The following is a 19,187-nucleotide window of genomic DNA, read 5'->3' on the forward strand; positions in this document are numbered from 1 at the left end:
CTGGGGATAGGTGACTTCAATCACCAGTGCTGCTTTTTATAAATCATTAATTCACTGAATAAATATATATATATCTGGCAGATATCTATTAATGACACATTATATCTATATAAGCAAATAGACTTTAGAGTTAAAAGTTGCTCCTATGGTTGTCTTTTGCCTTTCATCCTGCTGAATGCCCTAGTTAAAATCTGTTCACCTACTGGAAGTGCCTTTGTATCTGGTCAGTTAGGCAGAGATTTCCACAGCAGTGCATGGAGTAGTTACCCCCAGCTGATAGTGTTGAAATGATGTGAGTTAGAGTAATCATCAATAATGATGACATAAAATACACAGAGTAGTGCAGAAACTAGCACTTTTTGGCATTAAGGAAGGAGGAAGAGAGTCTGCTCCAGATCCTCCTACCTTCCCTTCATAGGGAGTAAAGACTGAGGGTATTCTGTAACAGTGGATCCTTTGCCCCTTCCCTTCCCAGTGAGCCCCTGCTGAGCTTGGCACTGTTTACTGATGTTTATTTAAGAACTGGAAAGGACCACCTTGAGCCATGAATAGGCGCTCCTGTTTATTGGATATATGTGTGCATAAGTTAAAGGAGATCAGAGTCCTTGTCAGACCCAGACTTGGAGCATAGCAATTTCTTGCTGCCAGTCCTGGTGGTAAGTCCACGCTACCCTTTAATACTTGATTAGATTCCAAACTTCCTTCACACTCTAGGCCTATTTTGTAGCAGGATTACACCACTGAGCAGTCTGGTCCCAGTGACCAAGAGAACGGTTTATTGTAAAAGATCAATGATTCTTTCCTAACATAAAACCACACTGGGCCTCTGTTTTGTGGGTGCAAAGATTTAAGAACCATCAAATACACTATCTCTACTAAGTGGGAAGTAGTATCTCCTGCAGCTGGGTTGAACTTTGTCAGATATGAATATTAGAATAACTGTTTCCTTTAAAGAGATAAGGTAAAAGGGGTAATACCTTATATTGGACAAACTTCAGTTGGTGAAAGACAAGCTTTCAAGCTCCCAACAGTTCTTCTTCAGGTTTGGAAAAGGTGTTTCCTTTAAAATCACATCCAGTTTAAAAGCCAATAGCAGGTTTAAGTGTTTTGTGAAGGCTGAGGAAGTAACCAAGAATGTTTAATTTCTGAGTCTCCTTTTTTAACTGTATAGGATGGAGGAAAAAGGAGAATTGACTAGTTGAGTATAGGACACACATTGGATAGTCTACAGGGGACGTTGTGTATACTGCTGTTTTATTACTTCAGATGGACATTTATAAAACCCTCCCACCCCACTTTTCAAATGAGATGCACAATCAACATTTATACTTATGCACCAAAGCCTCTGCAAGACACACTGGAAGAATTTCTCTGCAACATACAGATCACTTCTGTGCTCTAGTACAGGGTGTAAGAAGAATTGCTCCAGATATGCAAAGACAAAACAGTCAAGTACACAGACAGGTATCAAATAGTCAGACAAGGAGAAGCATTTCAGTGTTAATAGAAGTTTGTTTGCATAGACAAGATTAATCTACAACTTAGTTTTTATGTTCAATCAGATCACTCAATTGGGTGAAAACTGATAATCCTGGAATTTTAAACAGGTATAGAGTAAGTAAATCAGGAACTTCTAATAACCCTTTCATAATACAAGAAGGGAACCATCCCCCAACAATGCACAGGTAATATTGAGGCCAAAAGCAATTTTATATCTTTGTTCTCTATTTGTATTGCAGTAGCACCAAAGGATCAGAGTCCCCTTGAGTTAGACACTGTTCAACCCCACAGGAAGACAGTCCCTGCACCAAGATCTTACAACCTAATATGTAATTTATTTAAAATAGCAGTTCTTTGGTTAAATTCCACTGATTCAGATAGAGGGGTCAAGCTGAAGAAGCCAAGATGAAAGCTTCCAGAGGCTAATCTCAAAGCAGTGCAAAGCAAAAGGATTTTAATGATTTTGGTTTTATACTTATTAAATTTCTATACTCCCATAGAATCCATCAGCGACATAACAAAAGGTCTTTGGGTGAGCTTGTTAGCATAGTCACGTGCAGCTTATTAGCATACACATGTAGACAAATGAGAAGTGTAGGTGGACAGCAAGCCCAATCTGAAACAGGCATGCAGCTTTCTTAAATCTCAGAATATCTATAATTAGGATGGCATTTTAACTTTTTCTTTCCTCCTCCGAGGGATTCCTATTTTAACAAGTAGTATTTGTAGCAGACACTGGAACGCAAAGTTTTTACTTTAATACAAAAAAATGACAACTCTTAAGATTACTTCCATTGCGAATGAGAGGCATCAGTTTGGTAGCAACACTAATTTGATAAAGTTATAGCCTTAGTCAACTGTGTATTCTCCAGGTCAGAGACTGTCCTTGAGGCAAGCTTGCCTCTCTCAGTGCCCAGAATAGACATCTTGATAAACAACAGGCTAACAAAAGGACTCTGAAGCCCGAACTTACTGCACTGTTGCAATAAATGGTGCACTGTAACTTAGATATGTATAATGTATTTACATGAATATAAGTTACTTAAAATCAATGCACTATGTACCATACCATTTGGTACTTAAACTTGTAAGCCTCTCTCTGTCACAAAGAGTTACCAAAACAAGAGGAAAAAGGATCACTCTTCCTACTATAACTATTTTTCAAAACGCAGGGTAAGATTTACTGTATCTCCATTTATAAAAGTCTTTCAAAAACTGTTCTGGATTTTAAACAAAGTTGTAATAGATAAAAAGTTTGAAATTGCTAATAAAACTGCTATCTTGAAAATCTATTCTTCCATAATTCAAAGCCTTCAGTGGAAAGATTAAAGTGTGACATCTGGGTTTCATCCAGTGTATTGGATATGAGCTTTGGCTGAAAATGTACTGTATCAATCTTACACGTTGGTATAGGAATTAATCATCTTCAGAGTCGCTGTCCCTCCTTGTTGGAACAGAGCTCCTGACTGAGGATATCAACTGGTCCTGGATCTGTTTCCTGGGGTTTTCTTCTAGATCTGTCTTGATTGCACCCGACTCTGAAATCTTCCACTCCAGTTCTACATGGAATTAAGAAAAAAAAGAGTGCCCCATGAGGTTGGAGGAACAGCATATGCACTTTCAGGCTCAGCCTTCTCTTTTCTGTAGCATACAAAACCTTTACTATATGAAACATACAACATTTTACACGCTGTGTTTGCAGATTGTCTTGTGAATTTTAAAGCATGTATGATACAGACTACTGAGTGGTGCACTCCAACTGGTGAAAACACTGCAAGAGGGTAAAAGTTTCTTGAGTTATATAATGACTGAGTGGTAGGAAGACACAAAGAATAGATTACTTAACAGAAGGAAAAAATTGCAACAATTCCATTTACACATCTGAATTAGATATTTTTACAGGGAAACTTTAAAAATACAATTCATCCACTTCCCGCATCCCTTGTGTGGATTAGTTTCTTTACAAGAGAAGGATCTCCCTCCTGATAGCAGGCCTATTATTATATAGGCTCAAATTGGATTTCCTCCTCAAAGTGGAAGAAAGTCAATACCACACATTCAGCAGAAGCCTCTCTCCTAGTCCTGCTGGCAATCCAATCATTAAAATCTAATTCTGTTAGACAAAAAGGAAATGAATATAACCTCACATTCTCCTCAATCACAGATAAATCACCCAGTTTCATAGACCAAAAGAAAAAGAATTCAGAGTGCAGAGGTGAACCTTATGTGATGACTAACCTGAGGTGGTATAACACTTATCCCCAGGAACCTGAAAATCAATTACTTTAGATACCAATTACTTTAAATGAAGGGATGCATGCTTTGGGTGTCCCTAAGCCTCTGACTGTCAGAAGCTGGGACTGGAAAACAGGGGACGGATCCCTTGATAAATTGCCCTGTTCTGTTCATTCCCTCTGAAGCACCTGGCACTGGCTAAAGTTGAAAGACAGGACACTGGGCTAGACGGACCATTGGTCTGACCCAGTATGGCCATTCTTATGCTCTTAGAAATGGAGAACTGATAAAAATAGAACCTTTAAATTATTTCTCACTTTGATGTACAACTAGCCAATCTCTACATTTAGATGTAGTTGTTCCCAAAGCAATGCTCTCATTAGTGAATTTTCCACTGGAAAGTCAAGAATGCTTACTGTAGAGTAATACACAGAGAATGTGAAAAGACGAGGATTTTAGTTAAACCACGACTTTGATTAGTGAAAGTCTATTGGCACGCTATTGCAAAATAGCTAAGTGATCTAGTTAAATACAGCGCTTGAAATGCCTTTTATTTGTGGTATACTTCGACGGCAGCCTCAAATTTATTTAAAGGTAACTGGACAGAACCATTGGGAAATTTAACAATATCATTTTAAGTACAATAAAATCCCCTATTAAATCAGGCTAAAGGGTTTCATTCAGTTTCCAACATGCAGGAAGTATCGTTTTTCAGCCGACATCCTTCATCTTGATGCACCATTTAAGAAGAATTTTGTTCCCCTTCCCTCCACTTTCAAAGAAATGCTTTTGCAGACAAGCTTGAAGAACAACAGCATTCAGAGGAATAAAACACCCAGTGCTGAAATACCTTATCAGACCTCATGTACAGAGCGCAAGATACGCTTATCAAACATTTGCATCAAGTATGTTAAAAGGTTCAGCAACACTGGTGGTCTGTGCCTAGATTATTTGCAAGAGGGGAATATGGACTAAACTGAGCCCTGACTTCCAGAGAAAAAGTAGCGTCCCCACCTCCACAGGGCACCTCATGTAAGTGCCTCCTGCCCCACTCTAGAACAATGTGAGACTGCGACACTTTCTCTCAGAGCTCAGATTCAGGCTCTACTTCAGAGAGGTGAGAGAGACCCCAGCTACTGCCAGAGATGCAGAGGGGCAGGGAGATGGGGGCAGATGGGGGAATCTTCAAGCTCCCAGCCCCAGTGGAGCTGGGGAAAACGTTGCCTCTTGGGAGGTACGGGCATAGTGACTTAGGAACAGAGTCCGTGGGTCAGGAAGGTAAGAGAGAAGAACTCTAACACCACACAACCGAGCAGCACAGGTTATAAGACAAGCGGAGGATGGTCAGGGAATTCAGGTACAAACAACTTTGGAGGGAAGAAATGACAGGAAGTGTGTATATATTTTACTGCTTAAAATATACTGTTGAATCAGAAAATGTACAGAGAAATGTAAATAATCACGTAACCTTTCTATTACACTTTTTTCCTCCTGTCACCAATTCCCAGCCCCTGCATTCTGAGGGTCAATGCAAGCATAACATAGGGAAGATTAATTAAACTGGTTATTGACATTCTGCTTTTTCTCTACAAAATACTAGATCAGCTGCTTACCGTCTCTTGTCAGGTTCATGCCACCAAACACCAGGGGCCCAACAAACTGGGCCTTGATATCTCCTTCAAAGTATGTGAAAATTGTAGGCAGGTTCCTATCAGGGTAGTTGGGTATGCAGGTTGTAGAAATGGCTTTGATAAATTTGACGTCTGGGAACTTCCTGGCAAGTCCACTCAAATGCTGATTTATTAAGGTACAGAGGGGAATTCTGTTAAAAAGAAAACAGATAAAAAGAAGAGCTAAGAGACAGAATATCAGGAGTAGTCCCTTCCACATGGAAAGTTAGAAGTACCAACCTATTTAACAGTACTTATGGAAATACAAATGTATAAAACAATGTATAGATATTACTAGAGTGCCCATCACTCCAGTATACATGTAAGTTTAAAGCCATTAGAGTCATTTGTTACAGTAGCTGAACTAAGATTTCCCACTCTTATTATAGAACAAAGTTAGTTTACAAGATGCCATTTCTGTGACTAGTGCATGCTAAAAAAGTAGACACAAGGTGGAGAGAAACAACAGCTTTTTAAAGAAAAGAATCAAACTTCTATTTCTATTGTTAAATGAACAAAATATTGTGTGCTGTGAAGAGCTGATTAGTGTAATTTAAATTAAAGACAATGAACAAGCAAGTTTTTAGAATCATTTCTATAACACACAGATTTATTTCTAAAAGTAGTGACAACTTCCTTGGAAAGCTACTTTATAATGTCAGTGGGGTTGAGTACCTTGCTCACCCAAATTTTGCGCAACAAGAGAAGATGGGCCACATAGAACTCCATTGGGTAGGTAAGGAAGCTGGTGATCTCGAGTGCATAGCATCAAGTGCTTTTATACAGAAAAGGATTAAGTCTGCCCCCAGAAGCTCTCTGTAGTGAAGTTTCAGTAGACTTTGGTCGTAAGCGATAAGCGTAAGGAGTGTGGTTTTCCTTAATTTTAACTGATAGAATTCTGAAATTAATTCTTTAATGGCCATAACACAGTTATTCACTTGTCTAACGGTATTAGCGTTGTTCACTAATAGCATCTGAAAATGCGAAGTGTTTAAAAACAGCTTACTTACCCTTGTTTGTAAAGATGCAGGATTACCCATATACCCTTGCCAGCTTTGGTAACTTCTTGAACATAATCCTGTCCTGAAATCTCCAGAATTTCCCCAAACTTGTTCTTTATTTGAGTAGCTTTCCATTCTGCTATCCTTTGCTGTCTATACAACAAGGAGGGGAACGATGGAAGAGAAATCAAACAAGCAGATACACTTGTATAACAGAGCAATGATTAGACAATCAAAGTTACAGGTTTTGAAGCCTAGTCTGCAGAGATGAAGTATAAAGGTCTCTAAGCACCAGGGTAGTGAAGGAGAGTTTACATAGTTTTGCATTTAAATATAAGAGCAGTCTAAAATTGATTAATGTTTGTATCATAGTGGAATAAAGTCACAATATTCAGCTTCAGACATTGTGCATAAAAATATATTTTGTCCCTGAGATAGAGGTAAGTAGTTAAAAATACTTAAGGATGAGCTCTCCACTATCCTGCACTTTGAGCAGTCATTTATAGCTATACAAAATAATACCAAATCAGAAAGACAGAGTTTTTAGACTTCCACACTAAACAGATATAAATGACTGCTCAAGGAAAAACATGGTAGAGATTCAGACCCAAAATCTCTTTTCCTCAGTTTCATTAAGGCCAAAATTTTTAGACGTCTCCAATAAGTTAGGTGCTGAACCCAAGATCTGATCTGCGGAGGCTCTTTGCACCCATTGACTTCAACTTGGGTTATGCATTAAGAGTACCTATGAAAAATGGAACCCTAAATAGGGTATCCAAGATGTAGACCCAAGTGGCTTAGTTAAGGATATTAAGAAGAAGTCTTTCAGACCAGGGTACAAACCCCAGATCTTCCAGCTCCCTGTCTTGGGCCTTATTAAGGACATCCTTCCTCGCCTTCTCTTCAGGAAAATGGAATTCCAATTGCATTGTATTAGAGTGTAAGGAGGTAACCAACATAGTTTCATTTAGACAATTCTGCAAACTGCTCTCACCTGTACATTTTGATAGCTTGCTCATCTTCCTCATTAAACTCATCTTCATTTTCTTCTAGCTCCTCCAAAGTCATGTCTTCATATGTTTTCACTGGAGGGGGAGAAATATACGATTAGCAATATTCCACAAGGGAAGAAAGATTAACCTGTGCAAGTTTGTAACCCCACATCATGCATTTTTCCTCTTGAGAAAATGCATGTTATTTTCTGCTGTTTTTCTAAGCTATTGAACAAGATAACACAGTAAGACCACTTACAATGATCGGAGAAGGGAGTTGAGAAACCCTCAAACTCAGCCCTTTGAGCGGGAAGAGGGATGGTCAGAGCTTTATCAGCACTCCTCTCCACAGATTTACAATTGTAAATATCTGGGATATAACTGCAAATACTTGATCAAAGTTACTAAAGTGAAACTTCTCCCTTCTAAGCATCAGTTCTTGTTGATTATCCTGTGATCCCACTGAACAAACATGTACTGCATTACAAATAAGGTTCTAACAATTTAAACAAGTCACGAAATTCAGGATTACAGTCACCAGCCTCACACCATCATCAGCTCTGTTCCCTTGCCTCTATCCCAGGGTTATTTGACCATTTTGCAAATTCATAACTATAGCCAAGCCGAACCTTATTTTAGACAATTATATCTGTTTCTTTTGAAAATCAATAAGCAGAATAAGTCTAGAGAAGTAGATCACAGCATGGAATGGGCCACCCAAATAGCCTTAGAGAACCTGCTTCAATACAGAAACAAAAACCTCTCCAACCGCATCCCCCTTATTGTAGCCTACCACCCTGTACTGGAACCCATATGGAGTACCATCAAACTAGATGACCTCCTGAGGTCTCGTCCAACCCTAATCTTCTATGATTCTATGAACTACAACCCATTCTCAACGGGGATCCCATCCTGAAATAAGTCTTTCCTGACCCCCCCCTTTTCTGGCCTTCAAACAACCCCCGAGCCTCTCCAAGCTCATCATCAGAATGAAGCTCCCCAAATACCCGGACACACCAACTCAAAGCAGCACCAGAACCTGCCAGAATAGATGCAAAATATCTGCCAGACATATCTCCACTGCTACAATGATCATCACTCACCAAAGCATATCTTTCAAGATCCAGGGATCCTACACATGCCTATCACACCATGTGGTGTACCTCATCCAGGCACTAAATGCCCCAATAGCAACTAAGTGGGTGAAACCAGATTATCACTATGCTCTCAAATGAACTCTCACAGGAAAATGATAAAAGACACACACACAAAACTATCACCAGTAGGTGGGCACTTTCCACAAAGCGATTGCTCTATAGCTGACTTAGCCGTCCTTATCCTCAAAGGAAACCTGCACAACACTTTCAAAAGATGAGCCTGGGAGCTTAAATTAGTGTCTAGCAAAGTTATGAGAAATTATGGACTGAACACAGACACTAGATTTATGACTTATTACAACAACAATCTGTAACCCACTAACCCCCTTTTTGTCCCATGACTGCAGAGGTGTTAATGGGCCTCGAATAGTCCCTTAGTATAAGTGCTAACTTCTTACGCAAAACAATCTGTTCCACCTGTTCAGAATATCTTTCCCAGACCTGAAGAGGAGCTGTGCGTGTCTGGAAATCTTGTCTCTCTCACTAACAGAAGCTGGTCCAAAAAAAGATAACACCTCACCCACCTGCTCTCTCCAATAACCTGGGACCAACATGTCTGCAACTCTACTACATACAACAATGGAAGATTTCAAATATAGCCACCTGAAATGGAAAATCCACAACATGAGGAAAAAGGAAACAAAACTTAATAGCAATATCTACTTTCTGAATAAATGCAAGAAACAAAACAGTGGTTACGGGTCTATTACAGGAGTGGGTGGGTGAGGTTCTCTGGCCTGCGGTATGCAGGTCAGTCTAAGGTCAGAAGGGACCATCATGATCGTCTAACGTCTATGAGTTTTCAAGTGATACCTCACAAGGCATATTTTGTACAAAGATTATTACAATAGCGTGTAGAGGGTGAATTCAGGGGTGCTGAGTGTCATACCCGTATATGGACACACAGACCAATGAACTTTTTTTCCCCATAGATAATAAATCAAATTTTAAAGATAAAGTAAGAAAAATGCTGCTTGAGAATTTACTAGAGCCAAAGTCCAGTGATTTAGATTTGTTACAAACGGACTAGTAAATGAATAGGAAAAACATGTATGACTTGTTGACTTAAAGATATTTACTTTGTATATTTTGACATGTGATGTTCACAATTTATCTTTTAACGGCTCATAAAGCTTTAACTTTCATGACAGTAGAAATTGAGATTCGATCACAAAATAATGTCCGGCCCCCCCTTCCCCCACCAATAATTTCCGGTAACTGTGGAAATTAAAAATCTATAAAAGAAATCTAAAAATTGCAGAAAAACCAATAGATAATATCTGCCAAAGTTGTAAAAAAAAATGAATTCTGCCAATTCTGCTATGTTGTAACAAGCAAAACATGTCATATGAGGCCTACTCTTGGTATCCCCTAAGTTACAGGAGAAAAGGTTGTTTTTCATTTGGACATTTTAAAGTGATTGGCAGGGTGGATTTGATTTAAATCAAATCAAACTGATTTAAATCACTAGTGAGGAAGACTCAATTTAATCATGGATTTCTACATAAAAGTGCATTCTTGTTGGTTGTTATAACCTTAATACATATTCTTCACAACTCAGAGATAGATGTAGGTTTCATTTTTAGAAGGTACACACTATATATTTTTAAACAGGGATTTATTCTGAAAACATTTCAGATTAGTTTTACACCTATATCAGAAAATGAATGATTGTTTGGTTATTTCATTTACCAAAAGGTAATTGAAGCAGATATTTATGAAGTCATTAGGAGGTGAACTATCATTAATAGGATTTTCTTGCCATACTATATTAGGAGGAGAACATCACCAGACAGACATTTAAATTGTTTTATTTAACTAAAACAACAACCTTAAGTATTCTGGATTTTTTTCTTCAACAGCAAACATATAATAGTTTAACAAGCATATGTCCCTCGCTTCTCACATTTATTTCCAGACTTCTTCTCCTTGTCCAGATCTATTCTGCCCCCAACAATCTTCTATTCACTGAACCTTCTGAAATTTTGAACTTTTAGAGAGAGGTAAGGGATTGACTCTGTGTACACAAATTTGCAGAGGGACAGCAGAGTTGAGGTCTGTTATTTCTCACCTCTATATATTATGTTATTTATTTAAAAACATTTTTGCTGTTAACAAGCATGTTACTTCTGGAGACACAAATCCAGTTTGAGAACTGCAAAACTAGGCATCTCTGATGGTATCTTCTAGACTGAGCACCGAGTCCCATTGGGTAGATAGAAAGATTAACCTAAATAATCTATACAGAAGCCTGTGGAACCCCATAAAATTAGGTCCCTAATCCATGAATTATTGGAACTCATTTACAAAACTTTTCTTAAACATTACTTGAATATATTGTCTCATACTATAGAATTAATAATCCCTATTCCATGATGAGATATCTTTGAGCTACAATGTATCTTAATTGAAACTATCTTTAGATCGGATTTTTTTGATAAAATGCTTTTTGAGGAAAAAACCTATGGGGGAAAAAAAAAAAATCAAATAATTGATTTTTATCTACCGTGGTCACTGGACATGCTAATACAGAAGTGGCTCAGGATTTAGCTTTCTGCTCCTCTTATTTCCTGATCACTCACCAACAGAGTTCTGCTGAAGTCTCTGCTGCTCCTGCTCCTCCACTGCCTCCTCTTGCTCTTTTGGCTTTTCCTTGGAAGGGAGGATGCCCTTCTTACGCAAAATGTCATTCCACTCTGTATCTGCATTAGGGTCCTAAAACAGAACAAAATGGAGGATGTGTATGTTTTACACTGAAGGAACACTTCTACCACGTCCACAACTGAGCCCCAATCAGCTTTGCTTTTTTTGTTGTTGTTGTTGTTGAGGGGGAGGATGTGCGGGCTGGATTCCCCCCCCGAGACATACCACATTACTGGAGTAGTGATTTTATTGTGCCTGCAACTGAAAACACACACAGATTCTCCTGATGATGGGATTTCTGTTCAGGCCTGAACAGGGGATAGTGCCTTGCAAAGAAGCTGATACCTTGCTCCACCCCTGTAGGGTTTTGAGGTAGGATGGAAAGAAGGGCTTCTGCAGGTTCTCAGAAGAAGAATGCTGCAGCACAGTTTGTAACTCTCTTACTTGGGGAAAGGAGAGATGATCTGGGTGGGAGGGCAGGGAAAGAAGAAGCAGGGTGTCCGTATGCATGCATCCGATGAAGTGGGCTGTAGACCACGAAAGCTTATGCTCAAATAAGTTTGTTAGTCTCTAAGGTGCCACAAGTACTCCTGTTCTTTTTGCGGATACAGACTAACATGGCTGCTACTCTGAAACCTGTCTGTATCAGGAGTTTTTTTTTTTTTTTTTTTTTTTTTTTTTTTTAAGGAAAAGCAGACAACAGAGGTCACAGGTTCTGTGACCTCCCTATGGGCACAGCTAGCTAGAAAAAAAGACAAGAAAATTTCCTTTTTTTCCAATCAGAAAATATTCACCAACTGTGCAAATGGCAGTTCTCCAATAATCACTCCTGCCACACTGGCTTTTTCAACCCAAGGAAGTTTCACCAGTTTAACTTAAAATAGATTTTAAAACCAATTTTGTTAAAACTGCACCAGTCTGTGAAACCACATTTATTTGGGTTTAGCTCAAATAACTACGGAATCAAGTTTAGCTAAATCTACGTAAGCATCTTGAACCAAAACAGGGTTTTGTACTGGTTTAAACAAACACACCTTTATATAAAAAGTGTGTGGAGACAAGGACTAATTTAAGGTCCAGAACATACTAGATTTGGGATTCCAGCAAAACAGAAGCACTAGGTACTTTTGTCATTTCCTTCCAGGTGGGAACTTTTTTTAAAAAAAGTCTGTTCTTGCACTTTGTTATTGTTCATTGGCAACATTTAGATGTAAAGCCTAACTTTTCCAACAGTTTGTTTTACCATCTGAACAGAAAGATATCAAAGTAAGTTGTAAAAAATAATACTGTTTTTAATACATACAGCCACCACTTACCAGAAACAAAGGGATTTTATATCCCTCTCAGGATAAGACAAAGGAACACTGAACAGAGGTCAGACACATAACACATACTATACATCTTGGAGTTATAATAAAATTGTGGGAGTCAGGAGAGTTGATTTAGGTTTTCTTTATTTTGAGATTTATAGACGTCTGCTCCCCACATGTACTTGAAAGAGCGGTGTGTAATTAAGGCAATGAACTGGGACTGAGGACATATAGGTTAAATTAGTGGCTCTGCCATACACTCCTTGTTCCTTAGTTCAAGTCTATACCATGGGGCTAATGCTTCCTTACTTTGTTAATTCAGGGAGTTTCCCATCACTTCAGTATCTGTATAGATTACTTGGGTGACTAATGCAAGATGTACTTCTATAAACTCTCCAATAGCTTTGGAAGATCGAGATGGGCTCTATCTTTCTGGCTCACAGATCAATAGCACTGTAATTTCTTATTGCAATTTCAAATTTTGTAGGTGCACAAGTGCCACTGAAGGCAGAAATCGGCCAGCAAAATTGTATTATTCGTGGTGATGCACAAGCCAGAAACAATCCAAGTAGGTTTCCAGGGCCCGGGTGCATTTGTAAGTCTGTCACCTAGGAAAACAAACCAACTTTTTTTGTTGTAAGCCAAACAAATTTCATCTGAGCTCTGAGACAATAAACAATCAGTTCCACAATGTTACCCAGACTAAGACCACACTTTACATAAGCATTAACCTTTCTGACTGCAAGATCTTGTGACAGACAATGCTTTGCAGGACATCAAAATAAAGACAAAGCACGTCACTACATGTCAAGTCACCATTTACACAGTTTCAGAGTAACAGCCGTGTTAGTCTGTATTCGCAAAAAGAAAAGGAGTACTTGTGGCACCTTAGAGACTAACCAATTTATTTGAGCATAAGCTTTCGTGAGCTACAGCTCACTTCATCCGATGCATGCTGTGGAAAGTGTAGAAGATCTTTTTATACACACAAAGCATGAAAAAATGGGTGTCTACCACTACAAAAGGTTTTCTCTCCCGCCACCCCACTCTCCTGCTGGTAATAGCTTATCTAAAGTGATCACTCTCCTTACAATGTGTATGATAATCAAGTTGGGCCATCTTCTAGGGCTGTATGGTGCATGAGCACAGACAATGCTGTGTCTGCCCCCCCTTATTTTAAAACACTAAGTACTATAGGCCTGTTGGGAGTAAGACCACTGGTAAGTCAATACAATTAGGCTTTATTCTGAGGCAGTATTGGAATTTTTCACTTGTAATAAATATGATTGTGGTCAGGCTGAGCTCAGGGCCTGGTACCACCCCCCCGCCCACCTCTTCAGCCCACAGGGTGGGAAGTGTGTTTTGACAGAGTTGAAGTTTCCTGTAGTGCTGCTGTAGTTGTGTGGATCCCAGGATATTAGAGAGACAAGGTGGGTGAGGTCATCTCTTTTATTTGGACCAACTTCTACTGGCGAAAGAGACAAGCCTGGGAGCCACTCAGTGCTGTCCTTCCGGGCTGCTCCAAAGCGTGTCTCTCCCCAACAGAAGCCGGTCCAGTAGCAGATGTCACCGCACCCATCCTGTCTCTTGAAGGCTCCTGTCCTGGCGCTCGAGTGGGAGCCCAGCCCCAGTGCTGCAGGCCCCCGCTGGCTACTAGCAAGGCAAGACGCGTGCCCAGAGCAGGCGGAAGGGGAGTCGCGGCGGAGGCTTTTCCCCCTTGCAAGGAGCAACCCCCACGCAGCATTTTGTAACCCGAGACCCAGGAAGTGCAAAGAGAGCCCGCAGCGCGCTCCTTATGTGGCCATGGCTGGCCAGCGCTCCCCCCCCCACGCCTTGCAGCCCGGCCCGCGGGAGGCCCCGAGCGAGCCCCCGGCTGCGCCGAGCGGAGCAGGCCCCTTACGGGCCACGCTGCGGCCAGGAGACACCCCCCTCCCCGCCGATCCCCGCCAGAGCCGGCCGCATCCAGCCCGCAGCGCGGGGGCTTTGCGAGCCCTTCCCCCGGCCTGCCTCCCCGGGGACCTCCCCACGGCGCTCGCGGCTCCTCACCTGCATTTTGTCCCCGAAACTGCCGCTGCAGAGGCGCCTCCCCGGGGCCGGCCGCAGGGCGAGTTCCCCCGCCTCCGCTCAGCCCCCACGTGCCGCTCCTCGGTCCTGCGAGTCCCCGGGAGCAGGAAACCGTGTAAGGCGGCGGGAGCGGCGGCTTCCGGGGTAGCCTTGTAAGGACAGACAGGGGCTGTAGGGACACCCGGGGTCATTCCCCACTTCGCATTCGCACCCCGGGGGGCTGGCGGAGAGGGGGCGCCCGGCCCTAGGGCGCGGGGATCCGGCCCTAATCAAGGATTTCATGATCTTCCTTAAAAAGAAAAGGAGTACTTGTGGCACCTTAGAGACTAACCAATTTATTTGAGCATAAGCTTTGGTGAGCTACAGCTCACTTCATCGGATGCATGCAATGAAGTGAGCTGTAGCTCACGACAGCTTATGCTCAAATAAATTGGTTAGTCTCTAAGGTGCCACAAGTCCTCCTTTTCTTTTTGCGGATACAGACTAACACGGCTGCTACTCTGAAACCTGTCATAATCTTCCTTGTAACTCTAGTGTTACGCGTGAAGCGGTCTGCCCGCACAGCAGAGCTCAGGGCCCTCTCACAGGCCTGGATGAAGTGGATTCTGCTAGAGAATGCCAAACCTGTCCTCCTCTGAGACAGGAACCCTCTCCAGGTATTGAACTGATCTCTATCGGAGTGCAATGGAGTGGCGATCACAGGCTGTCAGTATTAAAATTTCCTTTGCATTTATCAAAATCATAATTCAAAAAGTCTTGGAGACAACCTGGGGGAATTATCTGCAAGCCCTCCCCTTCACAGATAAAGAGGAATTGATCACAGAACTCAGAATGACTGTTTGTTTAGGTGCAAGTGATCATAGTTTGAGTACATTTGTTATGTGCAAACACAATCAAGTCCAAACCAGTAACTTCACTTGCTTTTAAAAGGGCTGGTTTTGTAAAATCAAAAACAATTAGGAGCTGAATCAACTGGTGGAAAGTTTTCACATTTTTCTGTTTAAAAATTTCTGGTTGGGAATTTTTTGATAAGAGTACACCAGCCTGGCTTAGAGGGGAAGTGAAAGCAACTATAAAAGATTTATATAAAAATAAATGCAGAATGAATGTAAAGTAGAAGGTAGGAAGTGTAGAAAATTGATAAGGAAAACAAAAAGACACAAGGAGAAATCTGTGACCAGCAGTGTGAAAGACCATAAAAAGGAATGTTTTAAGTATGTCAAGAACAAAAACAATGGTACTGGTCTGTTACTGATAGAATTGTCAACAATAATGCAGGAAAGGCAGAAGTATAAAATAAATATTTCCGCCCTGTGTTGTGGGGGGAGGGTGGTCAAAAAACAAGATGTATTCACATTATCCACTCCAAGAGTAACAAGTAAGGTTACCAATGTTGGTTGGATGTAGTCCTGGAGATTTCATCACATGACAATCTTAAAGATTAGGAGACTCCAGGCTAATCCTGGAGGGTTGGCAACCCTAGTGACAAAGGATGATGTGAAAACTTAACTACTAAAGTCAGACATTTTTAAAACAGCAGGCCAGGTAACTTGCATCCAGGCGTTTTAAAAAAAGATGATCAAGGAGCTCTCTCGACTGTTAATGTTGATTTTCAATAAGCCTGAGAATAATCAGGGAAGTTCCAGGTGACTAGAGGAACGCTAATGTGCTGGTATTTAAAAATGACCCAGAGATCTATAGGCCTGTATCAGACTGACATCAGTTTTGGGGGGAAAAAATGGAATAACCGATATGGGAGCCATTTAATAAAGAGCTAAAGGAGGGTAATATAATAATGCTAATCAACATGATTTATGGAAAACAGGCCTTGTCAAACTAACTTTTTTTTTTTTAATAGAGAGATTAGAAGTTTGATTAAGAAAGATAATACTGTTAATGTAAAATACCTAGACCTCTGTAAGGCATTTGACTAGTAGAATAGAACATCCGGATTAATAAACCAGAGTGATGCAAAATCAACATGGCACACATTAAATTGATGAAAAGCTGGTTAAGTGGCTGTTGAGTGGCGGTGTTTCTAGTGGGGTCCTGCAGGGGTCAGTTCTTGGCCTTACCATATTTAACATTTTTATCAATAACTTAGAAAAAAAACCCATAAAATCGTTGCAAATAAAGTTTGCAGATGGCACAAAGATTGGAACAGTAGTAAATAAGTGAAGTACTGGGAACAGGCAAACACTGTGCATTTCAGTACAGCCAAATGTAAGTTACATACATCTAGGAACAAAAAACATAGTAGGCTGTTCTTACAGGCTGAGGGTCTCTATTGTGGGAAGCAGTGACTCTGAAAAAGGCTTGGGGATCATAGTGGATAATCAGCTGAACATGAGCTCCCAGTGTGATTCTGGCCAAAAGGGCTGATGTGATCTTTGGATGTATAAATGGGAATATTGAGCAGGTACAGAGAGGTTATATTATCTCTGGATTTAGCACTGGTATACTGTGTACGGTGCCCACAATGCAAGGAGGATGTTAAAAAGTTCAGAGGATTCAGAGAAGAGCCACTTGAATGACTGGAAGATTGGAAAGCCTTATAGCGAGAGACTCACCGAGCTCAATCAATTTAGCTTAACAGAGAGAAGGTTAAGGAGTGATGATCATATTCTGTAAGTACTACATGGGGAAAGGAAACTTGATAATAGAGGACTTTTCAGACTAGCAGACAAAAGGTATAAAAGATCCAGGGACTAGAAATTGAAACTAGACACATTCTGACTAGATATAAAGTATATATATTTTAACAGTGAGGATAATTAACCAGTGGAACAACTGACCAAAGGTCATGGTGAATTCATAATCACTGGAAATTTTTAGATCAAGGTGTCTATCTTTCTAAAAGATGTGCTCTAGTTCTATCACTGCTATTGGGCTTGAAACAGGAATTAATAAAATAACATCCTGTGTTATGCAGGATGTCAGAGTAGATGATCACAATTGGTTTCCTTTGGTATTAAAATCTAGGAATCTACTATTTTTAATTTTCAGTTGTCAATGTGTTTTTCCTCTCCTGCTTACTTCAAATATCAAAGTTCTTATGGTCTTTTAGTTGCTTGCTTGCATAAGTGGTTTCAGGATTGGGGTCTATATGTTTACTATATGGGAATGTTGTAGAAATTTTACCAGCTAGGAAAAGCTCAAATTTTCATGTTAAAGTATTTGATAACGTGTTGAATCTGTGTACTTGTTATTTATCTTACAGAAAAAATGCTAAATATGGAAATGTTGAAAATATACCAAAAGGAATTATCAAAAATTTCTAGTTTAAAATAAAAACAAGAATGTTCCAGTTAAATAAAGAACCTCAAATACAAGATTTTGTAGTAGTGCTTTGCTTCCCCGTACTACTGAATCTTCCTATAACAATAAAGGCAATTAAATCAAGGATAAGGCCTCAGTCTTGCAACTGTATCTAGATGGGTGGGCTCCCTGTTCCAGTGCAAAGCCCATTGATTTCCATTGGGCCTCACGTGAGAATAGAGGTTTACTCACACGGATGTATTTGGTGCTAAAATAACTTCAGGCTACTGGGCGCAGATTCTGCAAAAATTTCTTCACGTGCTTGACTATACTCTTATTGGCCCCAATCCTGCAACTGGCTATGCACAGACATACGTCTCTGGGGATTCATATGACCTCAAAGGTCCATCTCTTCAAAGCTGGTTGCAGGATCAGGGCCATCAGTTGTCTTGACTTCAGAGAGACCACTCACGTGAATAAAACTATAAACATGTTTGTAGGATTGGGGCTGTCAAGGTTGCTTCCCCACTCTGAACTCTGGGGTACAGATGTGGGGACCCGCATGCAAGACCCCCTAAGCTTATTTTTACCCGCTTAGGTTAAAAACTTTCCCAAGGCACAAATTCCACCTTGTCCTTGAACAGTATGCTGCCACCACAAAGTGATTTAGACAAAGAATCAGGGAAAGGACCACTTGGAGTCCTATTCCCCCAAAATATTCCCCCAAACCCTACACCCCCTTTCCTGGGGAAGGCTTGAGAATAATATCCTCACCAATTGGTACAGGTGAACACAGACCCACCCTTGGATCTTAAGAACAATGAAAAATCAATCAGCTTCTTAAAAGAAGAATTTATTTAAAAAAAAGATAAAAGAATCACCTCTGTATAATCAGGATGGAAGATAACTTTACAGGGTAACAAAAAGATTCAAAACACATAAGATTTCCCCTCCAGGCAAAACTTTAAAGTTACAAAAACAGGGATAAACCTCCCTCTTAGCACAGGGACAATTCACAAGTTAAAACAAAAGATACTATAACGCATTTCCTTGGTATTACTTACTATTTCTGTAATATTAGATGTATCATTTCAGTGGGAGCTGGATTACTTGCTTGGTCGCTCCCTTTGTCTCTGGGGAGAACACACACAGAGCACCAAACAAAGCCTCCACCCCCCCCCCTCCATTTGAAAGTATCTTCTTTCCCCATTGGTCCTTCTGGTCAGGTGCCAACCAGGTTATCTGAGCTTCTAAACCCTTTACAGGTAAGGAAGGATTTTATGCTACCCTGAGCTGTATATTTACGACAAGGGCCTTAGATTGTATGCTCTTTGGGGAAGAGACCATCTTTTGCTTA

The 19,187-nt window shown here is 40.4% G+C and overlaps 1 protein-coding gene across 1 annotated transcript; it reads right to left on the reverse strand.

Moving 5' to 3' along the window:
- Positions 1-1,237: 1,237 nt before the first annotated feature.
- On the reverse strand, positions 1,238-14,746 carry PDCL3 (phosducin like 3). Its single transcript, XM_037898213.2, has 6 exons — positions 14,555-14,746; positions 11,138-11,270; positions 7,401-7,491; positions 6,416-6,559; positions 5,349-5,557; positions 1,238-3,059 (listed from the first exon to the last, which is right to left on the reverse strand). The coding sequence occupies exons 1-6, from the start codon at positions 14,558-14,560 to the stop codon at positions 2,917-2,919; spliced, it is 726 nt and encodes a 241-aa protein (XP_037754141.1). The 5' UTR covers positions 14,561-14,746; the 3' UTR covers positions 1,238-2,916.
- Between the last annotated feature and the right edge of the window lie 4,441 nt (positions 14,747-19,187).

Source organism: Chelonia mydas, chromosome 1, assembly GCF_015237465.2.
Source record: "Chelonia mydas isolate rCheMyd1 chromosome 1, rCheMyd1.pri.v2, whole genome shotgun sequence".
NCBI classification, from domain to species: Eukaryota; Metazoa; Chordata; order Testudines; family Cheloniidae; genus Chelonia; species Chelonia mydas.